This window comes from Marmota marmota, unplaced genomic scaffold, assembly GCF_001458135.2.
Source record: "Marmota marmota marmota unplaced genomic scaffold, marMar, whole genome shotgun sequence".
NCBI lineage: Eukaryota > Metazoa > Chordata > Mammalia > Rodentia > Sciuridae > Marmota > Marmota marmota.
Window position 1 is genome coordinate 7254167 of NW_026000020.1, and position 18503 is coordinate 7272669.

The window sequence follows — 18503 nt, forward strand, 5'->3', positions numbered from 1 at the left end:
CCTTTTTTTTTGTAACTCATTTTGCAGCAAAAAATTTGACCAGCAATCTTGGCAGAAAATCTGACCTTAATATTATTTTCTTTTGTCCTTGTGATTGTCTCTTCCCTTTTATGTTTCTTCTCCCATCTCCTACTATTTCAAGGCCCCTTTCATAGCTGTCTTCCTTCATGAGTCTCAACTGTGTGCCAGCCACTGTCTTCCTCTGTTCATGCGTTTTCCCTCACTGTCTTCCCAATCCCTTTATGGAGTAGATTCTGTTATTACACTCTTTATACAGGTGGTGGAGGGAGCCACACAGATTGAGCAAGGGACATAGGTTTTTGCACCCAAAATTTCTGACACCAAAGTGTTTTTTTTTTTTTTTTTCTATTTTTTTTGTCTTCTTGTGTATAATTATTTTGTTTTTTTGTTTTTTTCAGCTTTATTGAACTATAACTCACATACCATACAGTACATCTATTTGAAGTGCACAAATACTTTCACAAACCCGTGCAATTATCGTTATAATCTAATTAGAACATTTTTATCACTCCAAGAAGAAAGCTTTTTAGCTGTAGCCACCACTGATCTATTTTCCACTCTTCTTAGCTCATATAAATAGAACCACATATATGGCTGGCTTATTTGGTGCAAGGTCATTAAGATTCATCCACATTGTAACATGTATCATTCTGAGTTTCTTAGGGCTGAATTGTAATGTGTCCATCACCACACTTTATCTACTCATCAGTTGAGGGACACTTGGGTTGTTTTCCAGCTTTTGACTATTATGCCTAATGTTGCTGTAAACATTAGCATGCCATGTTTTTGCATGTGTGTCTATTTTCTTTTCTCTTGAGTATGTGCCTGGGAATGGAGTTGCTGGTTAAAATGGTAATTCCACACTTAACTTTGAGGGATGGCCAGAATGTTTTCACAGTACCTGAGGGTACAGTGAGGGTTTTGATTTTTCTTTGTCAACATTTCTTATTATCTGTCATTTGATTATAGCCATCCTAGTGAGTTTGAAATGGTATTAATTTGAAATTTTGATTTGCATTTCCCTGCTGGATATGAATGTATTTCCATGTGCTTATTAGCCATTTTTACATGTTTTTTGGAGAAATTTCTGTTCAAGTGTTTTGGCTCTTTTAAAATTGGGTTTTCATTTTATTATTGAATTGTAAGGAGTTCTATAGGTGTCTAATCAGATGTATGATTTGCAGAATTTTATTCCATATGTTGTTTTTTAACTTTCTTGATAGTTTGTGGGTTTTTTTTGTTTTTTTTTTTTTGTACTGGGGATTGAACCCAGGGGTGCCTAATCACTGAGACACATCCCCAGCCCTTTTTTATATATATATTTAGAGACAGGGTCTCACTGAGTTGCTTAGGGCTTTGCTAAGGCTAGCTTTGAACTCAACAGTCCTCCTGCCTCAGCCCCTAGAGCTGCTGGGAATATAGGCGTGCACCACATGCCTGGCTTGATAGTGTTTTTTGAGACATACAAGGTTTTTGTTTATTTGTTTTTGTAGTGCTAGAGACTGAACCCAGGCATGCTGGTTCTTCTACCATTGAGCTTTATCCCCCTCCCCGAAACACAGGTTTTAAATTTTGGTGAAGTCTGATTTATCTTTTTTTTTTCTTTTTCTTTTTATCACTTGAACTTTTGGAGTTATGTTTAAGAAACCGTTGGTAGACCCGAGGTCATGATAATTTACCTCTGTTTTTCTTCTAGGAGTTTTATAGTTTTAGCTCTTACCTTTAGATCTTTAGTCCATTTTGAGTTAAGTTGTACATAGGGTGTGAGGTAGGGCTCCAACTTCATTCTTCTATGGGTTGACACCCTGTTATTCCAACACCATTTATTGAACACATTCCTCTTTCCCTATTGAATGGTCTTGGTCCCTCTGCCAAAAATCAGTTGCCCATAAATGCTGTCCAAGCCTGTTCTGGAGAACCACACTGTATGAAGGGTTGCACAGGGAGGTACAGTCAGAGCCTGGTGCTGTGGGGGCTTCAGAGGGTGGAGGTTTCACAAGAGCTGCTGAGCCTCCAGGATCTGGTGGATCCAGGATCTCATATACAAAAGTGTATGAGAGCGAGTTCAAGACTAACTGTGTGTCTGGATGGCTATGGGGAGGGTGGGGCAGGGGCAGCGGGAGGCTGGTGTGGAAGCCTGGGGCCGGGTCGCAGTCCTGCAGGCTGTGCCCAGAATTTGTAACTTGGCAGCAGGGAGCCAGGGAAGGACATGTCAGGGCTGTTAATTGATGAAGCTTCTTACTGTAGAAAGGTGGTAAATACAAGGGGAGAGGCGGGAGACCCATTAAGAAACCTTTAACCTGTGGCTGAGTGATGCTAAGACCTGAACAAAGAAGTGGCAGCAGGACCACAGCAGGGGTGTGGCCCACGGCAGAGGGATTTTTAAAGTGACTGCCAAGCATGATGCCTGGTTGATGGGAGGGTGAAGAGAAGGTGCAGGATGATGGCAGCTACTTGGCCAGTGGTCACTGAGCCCGGAAATCACTCGTCCACTTCTCTTAGTTCTTTAATTCTGTGGATGGTATTATTCTGTGAATGTCACTGTTTTATTTATTTTGGGGGTACTGGGCATTGCACCCAATTGTGCTTCACAGAGCCACATCCTCAGCCCTTTATATCTCGAGACCTGAATTTGCACTTCCCCTGCCTTAGCCTCCTTGGTATCTAGGATTGCGGGTTTGTGCCACAGTAGCTGGCTCACGTTATTATTTTAAATGTCCTTCTTCATGTAGGAATGTATCTTTAAAATTTATTTATTCTTGTTGGAGGCCTGGGGATATAGCTCAGTGGTGAAGCACTTGCCCAGCATATGTGAGGCTCTGGGTTCTATTGCCCACACCACAAAACAACTCCACTTTTTGCTGAGTGCAGTGGCCTTTACCTGTAATCCCAGCAACTTGGGAGCCTGAGACAGGAGAATTGCAAGTTGGAAACCAGTCTGGGCAACTTAGAGAGACCCTGTCTCAAAAAACAAAGAGGGGATGTGGCTCAGTGATGAAGCACGTGCCTGCAAGCTCCAGACCCTGGGTTCAACCCCAGCACTGGAACCAAAAAATATTTATTTACTTATTTTTAATTGACAGGTCGTTTATGGTGCAGGCAGCTTTCCCTGAACACCTTTCCAACAGCTTCTGTTTTGGCGCTGAAGACCACTCTCAGCAATGGTGAGATTCATTTGAGAACTATCTGTTCTCATAAGATTTAAGAAGAATTTCTGTAGATTTTAAAATGTCAATGGCCGAGGCATGTCCTTGATGATGGTATTGTACAGTCTTGAGTATTTTTCAAATTTTTTATGACTGCAGTTGTTGTAGTTCAGGCTTTAAAAAATAATGGTTGCCATTTTTGAGTAGGTATTGTGCACTAGGCTTGAAACATGTCACCTTGTTCAGCCCTCACACTGGCTTTCATGAGCTTATTCACATTTTAGAGATGATAAGGTGAATCTCTGGGAGGCCAAGTGATTTGTTCAAGATCATACAGCCAGGCCAGGCACAGTAGTGCACACCTGTAATCCCAGTGACTTCGGAGGCTGAGGCAGGAGGTTGCAAGTTCAAGGCCAGCTCTGTCTTAAAATAAAAAATAAAAAGGACTAGGGATGGGGCTCAGTGGTTAAATACCTCTGAATTCAATCCCCAGTACCTTCCCCCAAAAAAGAATGAAAGAAATCACACAGCCAGTGAAGCAGGGCTGGTCCCAGAGCTGTCTGGATGCTGTGATGTCCCCTCCTGTGGACACAGACTTCCCTGACACAGGGCAGGGCCTCTCTTCAGCTGCCTTCTGGGAAGTCCAGGCCAACCTTGCTGTGCAAGGAAGCCTGGCCCTTTCACCTGAGCTGTGTGGGTTGGGGCTGTGTCCTTGAGCTTCTGGGACTCCTGAGTGCTGGGCTTCCCTGTGGGTCTCCTGCCTTTTCCTCTTGGAGACCCGCCTGTGAGATGCCTTGGAGATCCTGGGAGAAGTCCAGCTGACAGAGCTTTCTGCATAGTGGCAGATTTCCTACGACCTGTCACACCCACTGGGAATCAACCAGTTTGATTTGTTGCTTGGTTGATTCACTCACTGATTTATAAACAGTTTATTTACCCCTTAACATGTGCCAGGCACTGCCCTGACCTGAGCTGGTGTCGGGCCTGATAGGGATAGCTGTCCCCACTGCAGGTTGCTGTGCTATTCCTTAAAATATTAACTTCCAGGCTGGGGGTGCGGCTCAGAGGTTGAGCCTTGCTTAGGGTGCCCAAGGCCTGCAGTTCAATCCCCAGCACCCACACCAGAAGTTTAAAAAAAAAAAAAAAATGAGCTTCCATAAAGTAGTGAAAGACTCAGAGCTTTCACTCCTAGTCCTTTCCTGCTCCTTCCCATCATCTAGGGACACTTTCAATTCTTTCACCTTCCTCTGGTTATATTTCTAAATCCGTTGTGTCTGCTGTTCTTTAATCAACATTGTTATGCTACTTGGAGATGTAACAGTCTATCCTTACCCTTACTTTCTTCCAGTATAGGTAGAAGCACAGTTTGGACTGAATCTCTGGGCATTGTTTTTGTTATTAAATTATGTTCACATTCAGAGCTGAGCTAGGTAGTATTCTACTGTTACAATTTTTCCTGGAATTAATAATTGCCTGACTTTTAAGAAGTTGATTGCTTTCCTTATCACTATATTTTTCTAAATGCTGCAACAAATCGGTCAGAAACATAGTAATAATTTTTCTAAAATCTCTCACCAACCAGTTTTCATAGAAGAGACCCAAGTGAGAAGGAAGGAGTTCTTAGTGTGGAAAGTGATGTGTGCTGAGGTAGAACCCTGGGGGCCCCTCCGTCCCCACCTGAGGGGTTCTGGCCTATCCCACTTCAGGCTGCAGGGTTGTTGCTTCCTGAGTCTGGGGTCTCATGACCTAAACTTAATAAGAACTCAAAGGATCAGAACAGAGTTGATAAGTGAGGTGGATTGTGATCTGTAACTGAGCTTCAGAACGCGACTCAGCCTAAACTACTGAACTTTCTTCTTTAAAAAATCATAACACGGGGCTGGGGATGTGGCTCAAGCGGTAGCACGCTCCCCTGGCATGGGAGCGGCCTGGGTTCGATCCTCAGCACCACATACAAACAAAGATTTTATGTCTGCCGAAAACTAAAATGTAAATAAAATATTTTTAAAAAATCATAACACAGTGTAAGCAAAACCATTTACACAAGTGTGCATGAAAATTGACTGTTGTTTTGGTGGTACTGAGGATTGAACTGAGGGGAACCCTATCACTAAGCCACATCACCAGCCCTTTTTATATATTTTTTCTTTGTTTATTTGTTTTTGTGGTGCTGGGGATTGAATCTAGGGCCTTGTGCATGCAAGACAAGCACTTTACCAACTGAGCTATATCCCCAGACCTATGTTTTATTTTGAAACAGGTTCTTGCTAAGTTGCTAAGGCTGGCCTCAAACTTGAAATCCTTTGCCTCAGTCTCCTGAGTCACTGGGATTACAGCCATGTGCCACTGCACCCAGAAAAAGTGACTATTTCTAATGTATACAAAGCCCTGGGTTCAATCCCCAGTTCTTCCCTGCCTCCCATTAAAACAAACAAACAAAAAACAAGTGACTATTTCTAAATTCTAAAGTTGATTTCTTTTTATTTTTGACATTTGGCTTCTTTTAGGCTGGGTACATTGTTAGCTATGAGTGATATTTCAGTCTTTCAAAAAAAATCTGTTAATAATTTTTACACTTCTTGAACTATATCAAAGATTATAATGCTGAACAGGGCAAGATGAAATTTCTTAATATTAAGATATGTGTTGAAGATGAAGGTGTTTACAAGAAAGGCTGTGTGTAGCAGAATGAGATTTGGAATGATAAAGTTCTGGTTTGTTAAACAATGAAGACCCAGGGCTGGGGTTGTAGCTCAGTAGCAGAGTGCTTGCCTAGCATGTGAGGCACTAGGTTTGATCCTCAGCACCACATATAAATAAATAAAGATCCATCAACAACTTAAAAAAAAAAAATGAAGACCCAGTATTTTCTAGCTACATTTTATTTGGTAGTTCATCAGGTGGTCTACAGTTCTAGAGGACATCTGTGTGCTAGGTGTGATCTCCCTTCCCACAGGTGAGCAAATCATCTGGAATTGAAATTAGTGTTGAAATCTCATCCAGTCATCCAGTACCTTGTGACATTGGCAAATCTATCTCATAGGCCTACATTTGAAACAAAATGGTTGTATTAAGTGCTGTCCAGTAATCAAAGATTATCCCTTTGTGTTTGGGTCTCTGTATTCAGTGGAACTATTTCGATGGCTTCCTACCACCCTTAGATGTCACTCTCCCCGTCCTTACCCGCTTTCTTTCTCTGGCTGTGTGAGTCATAGTTGGTGCTGCTGATGAATCTGCGGTTACTGTCCTCTACATGGCTTCACTCAGAGTTGAAAACAGCTGTTGTCATTTTTTTCTTCCTTTTTTTTTTTTTGGCTTTCTATTTATCAAGCCAATACCCTTAAGGCCACTTTCCCTCCAGGGCTGTTTTAATCCTGTCACTTCTCTAATGAAGCACAGAGCTCAAGAATCTGTGCATACACTGATCTTGCTAGCCCTGTTCCACTCCTTCATAGCCACCTGTTCCTGTCACCTCTGCCTTCTTCCTCACATGACACCGCCATTCCTGGGACTGGTCAGATGGCTTCCTCTCAGACATGGCTGTTCTAAAATCTTTTTTCAAGTAATTGATGCATGTGGTTAAAAAAAAAAAATTTCCCCCAAAATACAAAAGCGCAGGTCTTTCACATTCAGCCTTAAATGCCCCTGTTTTCTTCCACAGAGGTGGCCGCTTTTCAGTTTCTTGCATGATCTTCTAGAGTTGTCTACAACATGCATTCCCTGCCTCCCTGGGTTTTGAACATAAAGGGCAGGGTACCCTCTACACATTGCGTCTTGATCTTCTGAACAGTTTCACTTGAAGGTCTTTCCTCATCTGCCCACTGCCCAGCTGCATACAGCAGAGGGCGCCATTTGCCCAGAGCAGCCCAGGAGCTCAGGCTGGATAATGCAGGGCAGAAACCCTGGCTGCACAGAGCTTTCTTGAAACTGTGAAATCCACTGTGCAAATGAACCATGACCTCTCTAGGATGGGCATTTAGGTGGCTTTCATTCAAAAGTTTGGTTTTATTTTTTAAAGAACAATTGTCCTCAAAATATGATTCTTAAAAGATTAGAATTTTTAGTGACTTATTTTTATCAGTCACAGTTATTTGGTGTTGGCAGCTCCACAGCCAGGGATGTCTAACTTGGTTTTGTTTCATCTCTCTGTAGGCCCTTTGTCACTGTGGGGAGCCAGAGACAGCCGACACTTCACGAGCTTGAGCCATGCGCTGCAGACACAGTGCTGTATCTCTCCTCCCAGCAGCTGGTCAGGCCAGCAGTACAGACCCTACAGCTTCTTCACTAAATGTACGTAGACTGGCACACACTTCCACCTCCTGCAACAGGAAAGTAGGGGTGCTTTCCTGTCTTGATTTTTCTTCTGTCATAAATGAATTAACATTTTAGTGATTATTAAACTAAAAATGCATGTTAGTGTAGCAACTAGAATTATCTCATGTGCTATAGCTATATTTGGAGAGCGCTAGTTTACTCTGAGCCCCTCATTTGGGGCACCCACGGCCTAAAAGTATTGAATTGTGCCCCAGATACCCTGCTGATTTAGAGTCACACCAAGAAGGCCCTCACTGTTTTTAGCTGGTCCTTTGCTAGGACGTATCATTTGGAGAAGTTTAAGAGACGTCACTACTGAGACCTGAGTTGTGATTGGCAGACATCAGGGAAGCAAGTCTACTGGTCAGGGACTTACTGGGATTTAATGTTAGCTATCTTTTGTGGAAAAAAAGTAGAATTGTCTCCTCTTGTGTTTTCCAAATGTAATCATGTTTTATGTTCACTTTATGATTTTATTTTATTTTCATTACCTCAGTGACATGGGTGAAGCTGGGCTTTGCTGGCCTTTCTTATTCTTAGGAGAGTGTAGATCTTTGCTTTACAACTCCAGAATTTTTAAAAACCCCGTTTCCTTACAGTGACAGCAGATGAGCTCTGGAAAGGTGCTTTAGCAGAGACTGGTGCTGGGGCAAGAAAAGGAAGAGGCAAAAGAAGCAAAAAAAAGAGAAGGAAGGATCTGAACAGGGGTCAGGTCATTGGTGAAGGTAAATGTGTTTGGTTGTTTTGACAGTTTTCAGATTTGGTCCTGAACTTGGGGTGGGAAACTGATGATCTTGGGAAGGGGAGAAATGGGAAGCAAGCTGGGTCTGAGGGAGGCTTGAGGGGCCCAACGGCAAACTTAGTTCTAAAAAGAGTCAATGTGCTTTTAAAGTATTTTCCCCAGATTTTATGGATATTTGGCAAACAGGAAACATTCTCATTAAGTGCACAAGGATTCATGGTTTAGAGTCCAACCAGGGGGCTTACCAGCTGCCCCAGAGTGTCAGGTACCCCTGTGGGGCACAGCTGTGATAGGTCCTGTGCTGCATACAGCCCAGTGCAGGCAGGTGGAGCTCGCAGAGAGCTGGCAGGCTTCCCCTGCCCAGAGAAGACAGTGACCAAGAGCAGACCTGTAGTCACAGGGCCTGTTGCAGCTACTTAACTGGGCTGCTGTCACACAGAAACTGCCCTGGACAGCGCATGGTTGGACAGGCCCAGCTGTGTTCCAGTAAAACTTTATTTACAAATCAGCTGGTGGGCCACACTTGGCCTTGGTCCTTCACATGCTGATGTGATTGTTTATACTTGTGCTTTTGAAAGCAAAAATAGGATGGGTGAACTTGAACTGGCTTATTTTTACTGTTGTGCAGACTCGTCGCTTTTGATACTAACAACCTTTCAGAAATAAAGGAAGCACCTTGTGCTGCACTTCTAAGATTTCACATCTGCTTGGGTGCTTGTTTTAGTTTTTAAGCATTTGTTATTTATTTTTAATAATATTAATAATAATAATGATGATTATTATTATTTTTGAGACAAGTCTTGCCATCTGGTCCTGCCAGGCTGGTCTTGAACTAGCAGGTTAAAACCTCCCTCCTGTCTCAGCCTCCCACCTACCTGGGACTGCTGACATGCACCACTGTATCTGGCTATAATTTATTTTTTCAAATTATAAAAATCGTATGCATACCTTCTCAGTAAAAACGCAGATTGTAGAGAAAACTAAAAGCCCCTGATGTCCTTCTGCCATCACATTCCCATTGTCTCCCCTGAGGGGCCACTGGTCTCATATTGGTATTTCCTTCAGTTGTTTTTGTGTGTGCGCGTGCGCGCTTGCCGCAGTCCAGCTGCAGCAAACTAACCGGGGGGTGACGAACAACTTGTGTAGATTGATACAGCAGGAGTGGAAGCCGTTTATTGCAGGACAGGAGCAGTATTTATACATTCCACACAGCTTATCTAATTAGCATAAACTAGATACAGCAGTCAACCAATCAGGAATCTCCACACTTAATGGCTCGCTTTTGTTACTTCTCAAACCACTCCCTCTGGCATTTTGCCAGGCACCATCCAGACTTGTTTACCAACTCTTAACATTCCCCTGGCAAAATGCCAGGTGTTATTTTGATTTGTTTACAGACTCTAACACCGCTTTTGTATAAATTCCCTAAAAGAAATAGATACTGTCTTAAAAAAGAAAAGTAAAAGATAATTTTACCATATGGTACATGCAATTGTATAATCTGCTTTTTTTTTTTTTAACCCAATAAGAGGTCTCAGGGCTGGACATGGTGGCACACCCCTTAACCCCAGCAACTGGGGAAGCTGAGGCAGGAAGATGACAAGTTCAAGAACTTAGCAAGACCCTATCTCAAAATAAATAAAAAGGGTTGGGGATGTGGCTCAGTGGTAGAATGCCACTGGGTTCAATTTCCAGAACCAAAAGTAATAATAATAACATGTCTTAGAAATCATTCCACATCAGAACCTGGAGAGCAATAGTTTTTGATTTTGTGCAGGATATGGCACCTGTTGGCTGTGCGTTCAGCCGTTCCACTGTTGCCGACTCGGCTTACGTGCGTTCCAGGTCATGTTTCAGCAGACATCTTAGCACTCACAGGCCTCACTGGTGTTTCTCTTGGTAAAAGTGAAAGTGCGGTCACATGCCTGTAGGGTAGATATGCATAAAATTGTGACAGTGCAAGGTCACCTGCCGTGTGACCACATCAGCTTCAACTCCACCACACTGTGCTGGTGACTGTACACGCGTTCCCTGGCATTAACACGTGAAGAGTGAGCAACTTTTGGAAGTTGTCAGTTACCTATAATCTTAACCCTCCAGGGCGCTACGGCTTCCTGTGGCCGGGTCTGAATGCCCCTCTCATGAGAAATGGAGCCGTGCAGACTATTGCCCAGAGGAGCAAGGAAGAGCAGGAGCAGGTGGCGGCTGACATGCTCCAGCAGAGGGAAGAGTGGGACCGGAAGCGGAAGATGAAAGTGAAGCGGGAGCGAGGCTGGAGCGGGAACACGTGGGGTGGCCTCAGTCTCGGCCCCCCGGACCCTGGTCCCAATGGAGGTATTGGAGGCCTGGTTCGCTTGCCTTTGGGTAGAGGACGTTTCATCCTACAGAGTTTCTGAAAATAATTTTATTGTTTACTTGTCTGTTAAGATTACCCTTTTTGAAAAAAGTATTTGACCTCTTTGACTAACTTTCCACATTGTTTTCCCAGTTGCATTTGTGGGACACTAGAGGCCTGTAACCAGGAAGTGTTCCTCCAACAGAATGGAAAGTCCTGGGTCCTAGTGCCTTAGCAGGTGCCTTAGACGTGGTGGTATACGTAATAGATCTGTAGGGTGCAGTGTTTCCCAAACACGTGGCCTCAGGCTTGGAGTGCTGGCTGTTTAACAGCAGAGTTGAGAGACCAGAGAGCTATCACTAAGCCTTTGTAAAAGCAAACATGAAACAAAAATTGATGACACTTAGGCTGAATTAGAAAACAAAGTCTCCCCCTCCCCAAAGAAGGCAAATTCACCTGAAAATCTTGCTCTTGCCAGTAAGTGGGAGAGGAGGAAGCAAACAGGAGTTAGGCTCAAAGTGAAGGAACGGTTGGGCTGGAGAGGATGGGGCGAGCATGCAGGAGGGTGGAGGTCTGGGAGGGAGAGGACCTGCCCATGAGCCAAGTCCCCAGTGACCAGATCCAGAGTTCAGACAGACGGGCTGCTGTTAGCCAGCAGGGGCAGAGTGCAGGTTTGGGTGAGCCCGTGCAATGGGGGTGGAAAGGTGGGGAGGTCACCTGGTATGTGGTGGCTTCGGTCAGGATCATCAAGTCAGATAGTGGCATTGGTGAACATGGCCACCAGAATATTTCTTGATGAGAAGGTGGCACTTGGCAGTGGCTTCACTATCACCCAGTGGGTGGGACCCAGGCAGTGTCCCGGAAAGAAGATTGACTCTGAGCTGACCTCTGTCAAAGCCAACTGCTGGGTACAGAAGCTTTTATTCTGCTCTCCTATTTTATTATGTAATTGACATTTTCTGGAATAAGTAAAAGCAAGAGAATTGGGGAGTGTTTGAAATAGCTCCCGTGGTGAGCAGAGGATGAGAACTGAAAGCCGAGGAGCAGGGAGTTCCCGAGCGAGTCAGACCCACAGTTGAGAGTGGTGAGCGTGGGCCAGGCTCTGATCTCTCCCGACAGCACCCACAGGCCACTTGTGACCAGACAGCTGCCTGGGTTCTGGCCTGGAGAGGGCGGTAGAGACAAAGGTGTAGGGGTTGAGGACGTTGGCGAGATCTTTGAGGAATGAGGGACTTTGGTGTCTCATCGTGAGAGAGGCTGTGAAGACCCCAGTGGACCAGATGCGAAAGCGATCTGGAGGCTCTGGAGGTGTCGGGGCTCCAGGAACCCGTGCCTCAGGAGCCGGCAGCAGGGAGCTGGAGAGGGGGAGGCTGCAGTCAGAGAGCCGTGGCTGAGCTCATGAAGTCAGGCCAGGCAGTCCCCGTGGATGATGGGAACTGGGGCACAGCCTGGAGAGCGGCACCAGAGAGCTCAGGTTCTTCCGATTGGAAGTCTGAAGGTACCTGGGAAAGGCTGTCACACGTGAGCAGCTTGGATGCTCTTATCTGTGTGCTTTTTCTTCTCTCCTTGTAGAGACCTATGAGGACTTTGATACCAGGATACTCGAGGTAGGCCTGCCGAGCTCAACTCTCAGGGTCCTCTGGAGAGGTTGCCAGGGTGGGGTGGGGTGGGCAGGAGGAGCTGAGCAAAACTGTGGTTACAATGATCTCTCGGACACAGACTCAAGTTCAGGGAGGAATTAACACAATTTGAAGTTCAGTTCCTTGATGTTGGTGGTCCCCACTGCTGCCTTGGTTTTTAGGGGACTATGAAATTGAGTTTTGCGAGGGGCAAATTCAGGAGCAGAATTTGGAGATTATATTAAGTTCCTTCTTCCTGGAGCTAGAGTGTGCTATCTGGTGGCCTCTTGTGGAGCTGTACACCAGTTGTGTCTAGGACACAATCAGAGAACAGGTTGGGAGGAGCAGGGGCAGAAAGCCTCAGGTTATGTCCAGTGTCCAGTTTGGATAGGGCAGTGGTCTCTGGGCTGCTCATAGATCCTGTGTCAGGTGTACTTGAACCACCCTTCCAGGGCATTCTCTAATGGCCAGTGTTCCTTTGAGCTGGTATGTGCATTTAATCAGTGTTTAATAATGTGGAACAGAGCCGGGTGCGGTGGTGCACAACTGTAATCCCAGTGGTTTGGGAGGCTAAGGCAGGAGGATTGTGAGTTCAACAGCCTCAGCAAAAGCAAGGCCCTAAGCAACTCAGTGAGACCCTGTCTCTAAATAAAATACAAAAAAGGGATGGGGATGTGGCTCAGTGGTCAAGTGCCCCTGAGTTCAATTCCCGGTACCTCCCCAAAATGTGGAATAATTGATATATCAAATTTGTGACAAAGCCTCTCTGAATATGTATATTTTTTCTTCAATATCAGTTACATTACATTATGGAATTAAAAATATGTTTACAAGTATTTTATGTTGGTATCCCATTGTGTGTTATCCCCCCCCCCCACCTCAATTCTAGAGATTGAACCCAGGGCTTTGTGCATGCTAGGCAAGCACTCTGCCACCAAGCTACATCCCCAGCCCTTTTTACTTTTTATTTTGAGAAGGGTCTCACTAAGTTGCCCAGGCTGGCCTTGACCTTGCCTTCTTCCTGCTTCAGTCTCCTGAGTCACATGGATTACAGGCGTGTGCCCCTACATACACCCCAGTCCATAGCTTTTGAAAGTTAATCCCACTGAAAGAGTCTTTCGTATGTAGGTTGTTTCCTATAAGATCATTCAAAAGTGTGGACTCAGCCTCCCTTTTCCTTAAACTCCTTCCTAGGAAGGAAAGGGGACAACTGTCATTTAAGCAGTTTAGTTAATAGTTTCATAATTCCTGGCCTTTAAAATAGGCTGAAAAAATTGGAGATTTTCCTGAAGTTTATAATAAATAGGTGTTTCCAAATTCTGTTTTCTTGTTTAAGCCTGATCCTTAACATAGCAATCCAGTCCTACGAAGTTTTTTCTTTACGTTGCATTTCATCATTTCTAAGATATTTTAGTACCTTTGATACTGGAACTTGTCTTATAATCAGTGTTAAACTATTTCAAAGTTTAATCCACAGTGTTTTCTTTCCTGTGTACATTTATTAAGATAGGGTATATTGAGTTGTGTAGTTGTAAATTCCTTTAAAGGTTATCTCTCCTAAGAACCCTATGAAATAGGAAGAGAAAGTCTTATTTCCGTTCTGTTCCTGAGGAAATGCTTCAGAGGGAGGGTTTGTTTGGGAAGTTTGCTTCTGTGCCTACAGACTGGAGGTACTGGGCCCCTCACCAAGCCTGTGTGGCTGAGCCAGCAGGTCCTCGTCCTCTACCTCAGAGTTTTCTTCAGCTGTCCTATTGATGAAGCATTTTGTCTTTTAGGTAAGAAATGTTTTTAATATGACAGCCAAAGAGGGGAGGAAGAGATCAGTCCGTGTCCTGGTGGCTGTGGGGAATGGGCAGGGAGCTGCAGGTGAGTGGGGTGACGCTGGACACAAAGAGGCCTGGCTGCCGGTCTCACTTTTTCTACTAATAGAGTCGTCTAGAGGTCTGGCCTCACAAACCTGGTGGTAAACCAAGAGCTCTTAAGGCCTACATCTGAGGACTGGGTATTTTAAAGGGCTTAAGACACCATTGTATTGTGCATAATAGTGAAAAATTAGAACAAGTCCAGTCGGGCCTAGTTACAGGATAGCTATCCAATGTAATATTCTTTTTTTTAAATATTTATTTTTTAGTTCTAGGTGGACACAATATCTTTATTTTTTATGTGGTGCTAAGGATCAAACCCAGTGCCTCACGCATGCCAGGCGAGTGCTCTCCCTCTGAGCCACAACCCCAGGCCTCCAAAGTAATATTCTATAGCCATTAAAGAATTGTGAAAAATTACTTACACAATAAGTAATTTTTGTTAAAAATTTGTCATGTAATCATGATTTTTTTAAAGTCGTTTATATGCAAAGAAAAAAACTAGAAGACTATACACTGATAAGTGTTCACTTGGGTTAGCAGGTTTGTCAGTCATTTAAATTTTCTTCTTTAGACTTTTAAAGTTTCCCTACTGAACATCTTGTTTTTGAAATGTGTTCACATAGAACTGAAAAACTGTTAGTTGCTTCCTTTTGAAAATTTCGAAGCAAAAGCAAAATACATGATAGTGCGTTGCTGTAAGAGACCATGGATAGCAGTTACTGTTGTCTCTTTTCAAAAATATCTTTTCTGAAATTTTGTGTCCATGTTACCTCCCTTTACCTTTTTATAAAAAGCTTAGCAGAGATCTTATTATAGCCATGAATTTGCACCTTGCTCTTCTTGCTTGGTTTTGCCCTCAGAGGTCTTCTGTTAGCATAAGCAGATTTCTGGTATTGGTTTCATAGTGTTCCAGTGTGTGCATAGACATGATTTTTGACCCAATCCCTATTGTTTCCAAATTTGTATCATTTATTAAAAACAACAACAACATTGACCTTTTTGTACATAGAGTTTGTTGAACTTTTGGAAGTATAGAAATAGGGGAAATATCTTGAAATTGCTGCCGCACTAGGTTTAAATGTCAAGTATTGCCAGATCTCCTCCTCAAAGGTTGCATCAGTTTATGTCCCTCTGTACCACCCGTCCTTGCCCTGAGTAGTATCAGACTTTACTGATTGTCATCTTGGTCCCTGAAACATCTCTCCTAGTTTACATCTGTATTTTCTAAGTTAGGAGAGCGCCGACGCCATTTTGCGTGTTCATTGGCCGTTGCACTTTCACTTTGGACATCTGTCAGTTCGGGTGCTTTGCATATTTTTTTAATTGGGTGGTTTTCTTGTCCTTATTGATTGGGATTAGCTTCTTGTAAGTTAAGGACATGAGCCCTTTTTGTCTAGCAGATATTTTGACTTAGTTTTGAATTTTTTTTCCACATCGAAGCTTTAAAATCCACAGAAGTATTAACCCTTAACATAGCAAATTTATCAGTCCTAGGTCACTTCTGGTTTGTGTTTTGCTTAGAAAGCCTCCATTTGAAGATTATAAGTAAGTCCACTCATATGTCCCTCTAGGACTTCCATGGTTTACTTTGTTCTGTTTAAACTAGGAACTGGAATTCAAGCCCCTTTCATCCCAGGCCTTAGATGTCTTGCCTATTTTATTTTCCTGTGTATAATTTTAAAACAAAGTACTTTTTTCAAATTAAATAATAAATGGTGGCAGCAAATAATGGAAGCATTTCTGCAACTTGTGATAAACCTCATTTCTTAGGGTAAAGCATTTACAAATTGGAAACTATTGGGTTTATTTTTCTGGTTAATTAAAATCTAAATTCTGAAATCATAGTTTTACTCTATAACAATGTATTTTCCCCCATCCCTTCTGGTCATTTTAATCTCTTTGCACAAGTGTCCAAAAACATTGCCTTTTATAAATATAGAGCATACTTAGTTTTAAAAATTGAGTATATTTCATTTTATTAGAGATTTATAAAAGGTAATGTTATGTATCTAAATGTAAAGTCTGTAGATTGCCTCAGAACAGATGAGCACATCTCTGGCTTTCTTCATGGCTGGTGTGCATAGCAGGTGTTCTGTGGGCAGTTGAAAGAAGGGCGTGAAATGTTGTAGAGCCCAAACTGGGAGCTGGGGAGAGGCACAGGCTGGGTCAGAGTAGCTTTCCTTTTCATAAGTTTTGCTTTTTCTTTTGAAGGTTTTGCCATTGGGAAGGCCACTGAGCGGGTGGACGCTTTCAGGAAAGTACGTGCATGTTTTTCTTTGTTAACATTTAGTAGAAGATGAAAAGCTCTGTGTTCACATGGGGGCACTGCAGGCACACAGTCACGTATCACGAAGGAATCGTCAGTGTATGTGTGATAATGATATTGTGGCTAAGTCCTTATCTTTTAAGGTGCATAGGGGGAATTTTTTATAATAAAATACTTTATAAAATAGTTTTGAAACCCAGCAAATGTGTTCCTTCTTTTCTTCAGGCAAAGAACAAAGCCATCCACTATTTGCATTACATAGAGCGGTATGAAGACCATACAAGTGAGTGTGGGTCTTTTCTTGAAGATTTGCAGAATGCCACTGTGTCATGGTGTGTCTGTGAAATGCCCTGTGGGTGTCTTTGTGTTGCTCTGACTGCATTCTTACAAATATGCAAAATGAGGAAACAGCCTGGCCTGGGGGGGTGGCAGGAGAATGAGTGGGGTCAGCGTCTGTGTGTCCTGTGGGCTGACTGCTTAGGGCAGCACCGGGTGCTCTGTGGCTTTTGCAGACATTAAAGCCACACGCCTGACCCTCCTGTGTCTGCTTTACCCCCCAGTATTCCATGACATCTCGTTGAGATATAAGAGGACGCACATCAAGATGAAGAAACAGCCCAGAGGTAACTGGAAAGCTCTGACTCTCTGTTGAACATAAAGCAGAGAAACCACAACAGTCCCATCCTCCCCCCTGGCGTTGTTCGCCTCTCCTTGAACTCATCCTGAGAGTGACAGATGGGAAGGCCTGAATTAGGCTGAGGAAGGCGAGGCTCCTGGGGAAGAAGCCAAGGTCCGGCTGCACGGGCCCAGGCCTGTTCCCAGAGTGGCTGAGGCGGGCGGAGCAGGTGGTGGTGGTCAGGTTGGATGAGTGGGCTCATGGTTCCTCCTGGAGCCTTCACCCAGCTGGACGGTGTTCCTTCCTGCCAGTCACGTGCTGCTCCTCTACAAGTGTCGTGGTGTTAGGCTTGTTATTTGGTGCTGGGGATTAAACCAGAGCCCCGCACCTGTGAAGCACGCGCTGTCACGGAGTTCCCCCCAGCCCCTCACTGTTGAGTGCTGTTGAATTTCTATGATCTCTATTCATTGAGGCACTGGGTGAGCAGAAATGGCCTTTTCTGTCTTGTGGACAGGCCACAGGCAGTGTTAGCTATGGGGACAGTCACGCCCAGTGCACTCTTGGTGCAGAAGTCTTAAACATTTGGATTTGCATTTTGCTTGCAGTTCTGTAATAAGAACCTGTTTCATTTGACTGTAGTTTTTTAAATCTCAGGAGTTCAGGTCAGGAGCTGGGTGCAGTGGTACACACCTGTAATCCCAGTGACACTCAGAAGGTTGAGACAGGAGGATTGCAAGTTCCAGGCCAGCCTCAGCAACTTAGTGAGGCCCTAAGCAACTGAGCTACTGCCTTGTGCCTTCCTCAATGCTGTCAGGAGGAAGAGGAGGGCCACCTTCATCAGGGTGGCCAGAGGTGGCCTCTGAGCAGGGGCAGTGTGAGTGAGATCCTGAAGGAAGAGGAGCAGAGGGGGCAGGCCTGGGAGAACGTTCCAGGCTGGGGCATGCCCCAGGTGCAGTGTGCCCTCGTGCACAGGCCATGTGAGGACAGTGCAGTAGGTGGGGTCAGGCACTGTGTGTGTGTGTGTGTGTGTGTGTGTGTGTGTGTGTGAGAGAGAGAGAGAGAGAGATAATGATATTGTGGGGGAAGATCGTGCAGACGTCTTTGTTTAATTCAGAGAGCAATGGCAAGTGAGAGGCTGTGCCCGGGAGCCTTGTGTTGCTGAGGATCAAACCCAGTGCCTCACACATGCCAGGCAAGCGCTCTGCCTCTGAGCTACAGCCCCAGCCCTGGCTTGTGTTTTTGAAGCTCTTCTGGAGGAGGGATTGCTGGTGGCCAAGAGCAGGGCACATGGCTAGAGGGGAGGAGACCACCCCAGCACTAAAGGCCATCAGGGAGGTGAGAAAGCACTCCAGGAGCCACCAATTCAGGAGACGCTGCCACTTAGGCCAGAAGGTGTTCCCAGGAGAGGGAAGTGGTGTCGCTGCCAGGGCAGCTGAGTGCTCTAGGAAGGTGAGGACAGGCGTCTCCCTTGATGGTAACCAAGCATGGACACGGGAGCTGGCATGGGTAGAGAGCAAAAGAGTTTTCAGGCACTTAAGTCTTAATCTAAGTAATATCCTGGTTCCCCCCCCCCCCCACT

At 44.4% G+C, this 18503-nt stretch overlaps 1 protein-coding gene across 1 annotated transcript in view; it reads left to right on the forward strand.

The window, feature by feature from the left end:
* Window positions 1-3103: 3103 nt before the first annotated feature.
* Window positions 3104-18503, forward strand: part of Mrps5 (mitochondrial ribosomal protein S5) — a gene marked incomplete at its 5' end in the record, with an annotated part of 19946 nt that continues 4546 nt past the window's right edge. The window contains 9 exons of the mRNA XM_015499748.2: window positions 3104-3185; window positions 7320-7457; window positions 8081-8206; window positions 10324-10557; window positions 12131-12165; window positions 13953-14043; window positions 16254-16300; window positions 16534-16591; window positions 16869-16931. Coding sequence (XP_015355234.1) covers window positions 3104-3185; window positions 7320-7457; window positions 8081-8206; window positions 10324-10557; window positions 12131-12165; window positions 13953-14043; window positions 16254-16300; window positions 16534-16591; window positions 16869-16931 — 874 coding nt within the window. The remainder of the gene's footprint in view (window positions 3186-7319; window positions 7458-8080; window positions 8207-10323; window positions 10558-12130; window positions 12166-13952; window positions 14044-16253; window positions 16301-16533; window positions 16592-16868; window positions 16932-18503) is intronic.